The following is a 3,897-nucleotide window of genomic DNA, read 5'->3' on the forward strand; positions in this document are numbered from 1 at the left end:
GAATTTTAAGAATTTTAAGAATTTTCAAAATTTGGGAATTCGGGAAACTTTGAATTTAAATTTTAATAATTTTGAATTTTTTAAATTTTAATAGTTTTGAATGTTACGAGAGTTTTTAGAATTTTGAGATTTTTTAGAATTTTGAAAGAGAGTTCTGCGAAATTTATGAATTTTGAGAATGTTATAAAATTTAGAAAATTTTAAAAACCTTGTAAATTTTGTAAATTTTGAAAAGGAGTGTTATTTTAGCAAATGACGTCAAAAGGAAGTATTTCTTTTTCGTTCTCCTCGAACCCAAAATGTCCCTAAATTTCAACTTTCTTTATTCATTAAGACTAGCATTATTCTATTTCCACCTAACTTCCTAAACTCACCCTCACTTGGCATACAACCGAATCTCGCTCGGCACGTCGTAGCTGTTCACCTCGAGCAAATCGATCAACTTCCGCGCAAAATCGCCGCTGATCTTCAACTCCGCATCGTCCGCCTGCAGCCGGTTGAACAGCTCCACCGCAGCCTCACAGTTGTTATCCCTCACGTACTGCTTCATGATGACGGCGAGGAAGTCCGCCTCGCGCACGTTGGCCAACCCGCGGGCACACTTGGCCAACCGGAGCACGACGTTGAGTTTGCCGGCGTTGACGAGGAACTCGCACTGGGTGAGGATGTACTCGTGGTTGACGCGCGTTTCCGGGTTCATGAGGATGCGGCGGAGCTGGGGTTCGGTTCCGGCGTCCGCCAGGGCTACGATCAGGGTGTTGTTGGTGTTGACGGGGCCGTGGATTTTCGAGGTGATGGCGATGAGGTCGGAGAGGAGGGCTTTGGCTTGGTCGGGTGGGATTTGGGGGTCGTTTGAGTTGGTGAGTTTGACGAGGGTGGTGAAGATTTCGAGTTGGAGCGGGGTTCGTCGCAGTTCGGTGGCGATTCGTTTGAACTCGGCGAGCGCGGCTTGGGTTTGATTTTTGAGGAGGTGCTCGCGGATGACGGGGCCGAGCAGGGTGTTGTCGTGGGTGCAGTAGTTGAGGTCGACGAGGAAGTTGAGGAGGTCGGCGGTGTGGTTTTTGTCGGAGGTGGGTTCGGTTTGCGCGCTCCATTGGGCGGTCTTGGTGAGCAGGTTCCAGATGTTGCGGTTGGCGTTGCCTGGGCGGAGTCCGGCTGAGGCTCGTTGTTTGAGGATTTTGCGGGCGTTTGAGAGGAAGCCCTTTTCTGCTAGGAGTGCTGCGTAGTCGATGATTTTGTGGTCGTCCACGAGGAATCCGGGGAAAGCGGTTCGAATCTGCTCCAGCGTCTTGCCAGCTTCGTCGACGTTTTTCCGCTTGATGTGCAGATCGAACACGGAAGCGAGCATGCCTGAGCTGAGTTCTACGCGGGCTTGATCGCACTTCTCCTTGATGATGACGGCGCGATCGAGACGGTTCTCGCGAACGCACAGCTGCAGCAGTCGTCGGAGGACGCCGCGCGTGTTCAGGTTCTTCTCCTCGAGCTCGTTGAGGTGGCACTCCAGCTCGTCGTAGGTCATGTCCCGCGGGTGGACGATGATCGAGTCAAACAGTTCCTTCGAGGGGAGGGTCAGCTTTTCGTCTTGCAGGACTTTGAGCAGTCGGTCCACTTCGGCGTCGATTCGCTTGCTCTTGGCGAAGTGAGTCTTGAGCACGTTGACGCACACCCGACTGATCTGGACCTGGTGCCGTTCGAACTGGGTGAGCAAAGCTTTGATGGATCCTTGATCGTGCTTGGACTTTTTGTTGCTGATCAGCTCCATCAACAGCTGACCGCCGAGGTCGTGCTTCGGATCTTGTGCCTTGTCCTGGAGCGCTCGCACGACCTCCGCGATACTCTTGAAGTTGGCGGTACTCTTGTTGACCGTTGCCTGCAGAACAAGCGGCCAAATCAGCGACTCCGTGTTCAGCTTGGCCGGGTAGAGCTTCGTGACGCGACTGACGTCCTCGAAGCGGTTCTGGTACATCAGGTGGGACACGAACGGAGTCATGAGCGTTGCTATCCGAATGCCGCGGTCTTCAAACTGCTTCAACGCGAGCCGGACGTCCTTCAGCGTGACGGAGAGTTTCGGCAGGACAAACACGGACAGCGTTTCGGCGTCCGCTTCGGTTTTAGTGCGCTGCATCAGCTTTAGCACGTCCAGGACGCCGGATTCTCCGTGCTTTGTGAAGCTCTGTGCGATCAGCGGCCAGAAGTAGTGCGGACGAAGATCTTCCTGCTCGCGCAGGATTTCCAACAGCTTCGGGTACAGCTCAATTCGCGACTTGGCCGCGCAATCGCAAGCCACGTGCAAAGCGCGACTGTTCCGTTCAGTTTTGATGAGGAAATTTACCATCTTGATCAACTCCGGAAAAGGGACGTTCTGTTTGACCATTTCAAAGACGATCGACACGCCGTAGCTGTCCTGGTTCTCGTTCAGACTAAACTTTGGAACCGGGAGCTCATTCAGCAGAGTTCGCACAGTCTCGTACTGTTCCAGCTGTAAAAGTTCCGTGCACAAATTGCGAAAAACCGGATCGATGCTAGGATCGTTCAAAACATCTTCCGGAAACAGCTTCACCAACAACTTGGTCGCCTCACCAGCCTTCCTCAAAAGGGCCTCCTTCAGCGCCTCAATCCGATGAACCTCCTTCAACGACGCACCCCTCTCCTTTATCCCCTTAACGGCCTTCTCCGTCTGCCCATTCGCCAACCCCCCCACAATCAACTCCCCGTAAACTCCCTCGTCCAACGCCACATTCCCAGCGCTCATCGTATCAATCACCGTCTCCACCGCCGCCAAATCCCCCACCTTCCCGTACCCCCGAATCAACAGCGCCCCCAACCGCGCCGTCAACCCGTACCCCTCCGCCTCACAAACCGCCAAAACTTCCCTCATCCTCCGAACATCCCCCCGCTCACAAACAACCCCCAGCAGCAGCTCGTAAAACTCCGCATCCTTCCCCACCTTAACCCCCTCCAAAAATCCCCCAACCCCCTCCAGCTCAATCCCGTTCTCGGCGTAAACCCGCAGCCGCACCTTCCACGCCTCCAGCGTCGGTTCTCCCGCCTCGGACCACAATCGCTCAAACAGCTGCATCCGCACCTCGACGGGTTGATCGAGCAGCAGCCGGCCGCAGCACCCGAGCAGAAACTCGTGCGAGCCCGGCTCGGGCTGACCCGTCGCCGCCAGCAGCTGACTCAGCTTGTCCAGCTGAACCCGGCGGTGGGCGAGCGCGTCCGCTTTCAGCTCGTCCAGCAGCGGGACTTGGGCTTTTGCTGAAAAATAAAGCAACCGTAAACCATTTGTCACACTTTAAGAAAGCGAAACTTACTTTGTCTAACCCGGACGGGTTTGGTCTTGACGCTGTAGAGTCGGCTCGGAAGGAAGCTGGTGGTTGCCGGCGCTAGCCGGCTAATCGTGTTCTGATGAAAACTGCTTATAGCTGGTGATGCGAATGTTTGGGCTCGGATCGGGGCGCCGCTGCGGAGCGAGAGGGGTCGCCAGTGGCCGCGGGGTCGTGCGAACAAGGCACGGAACATTTTCGGTTGGATTTGACCGGCAAAAGCACTTGAAACTTGGGAATTTTTGTGTGGAACGATGCAGTGCGCGGAACGAAACTGTTACATCGAGCCAAACATTTCATTAGGGCACAAAACCAAAAAGTAAACATTCGGGATTATTCCACTATTCCACTCCATAGTACACTCCCTACATGCCCTCCAAGAATCAGATTGATAGCAAACAATTTCCTATTGAAAAAATCAAAAAAACAAAAGGGCACATAACAATGTTCACTCCAAACCAGAAAAAAAGTTCAATTGTGCCCTTTTCTTTTTCGTTAGTTTTTCGTGGTTAAGGAACTTTCTATGTTATAAAGTGAACTTTTCATACATTCTTAACACTAATTCTCTTCA

The 3,897-nt window shown here is 52.8% G+C and overlaps 1 protein-coding gene across 1 annotated transcript; it reads right to left on the reverse strand.

Annotated features, from left to right (window-relative positions):
• Positions 1 to 306: 306 nt before the first annotated feature.
• On the reverse strand, positions 307 to 3,603 carry LOC120419135 (leucine-rich PPR motif-containing protein, mitochondrial). The gene is made up of 2 exons (XM_039581726.2): positions 3,315 to 3,603; positions 307 to 3,258 (listed from the first exon to the last, which is right to left on the reverse strand). Exons 1-2 carry the CDS (start codon positions 3,520 to 3,522, stop codon positions 377 to 379), a joined length of 3,090 nt encoding a protein of 1,029 aa, XP_039437660.1. The 5' UTR covers positions 3,523 to 3,603; the 3' UTR covers positions 307 to 376.
• Positions 3,604 to 3,897: the final 294 nt, after the last annotated feature.

Source organism: Culex pipiens, chromosome 3 (assembly GCF_016801865.2).
Source record: "Culex pipiens pallens isolate TS chromosome 3, TS_CPP_V2, whole genome shotgun sequence".
NCBI classification, from domain to species: domain Eukaryota; kingdom Metazoa; phylum Arthropoda; class Insecta; order Diptera; family Culicidae; genus Culex; species Culex pipiens.

Bases quoted from the DNA above. Each gene is read 5' to 3' on its own strand.
- LOC120419135 (XM_039581726.2), bottom strand. From the start codon at position 3,522: ATGTTCCGTGCCTTGTTCGCACGACCCCGCGGCCACTGGCGACCCCTC. The intron at 3,259-3,314 runs GTAAGTTTCGCT...TTTATTTTTCAG, and splicing joins ACCCGTCCGGGTTAGACAAA to CAAAAGCCCAAGTCCCGCTG.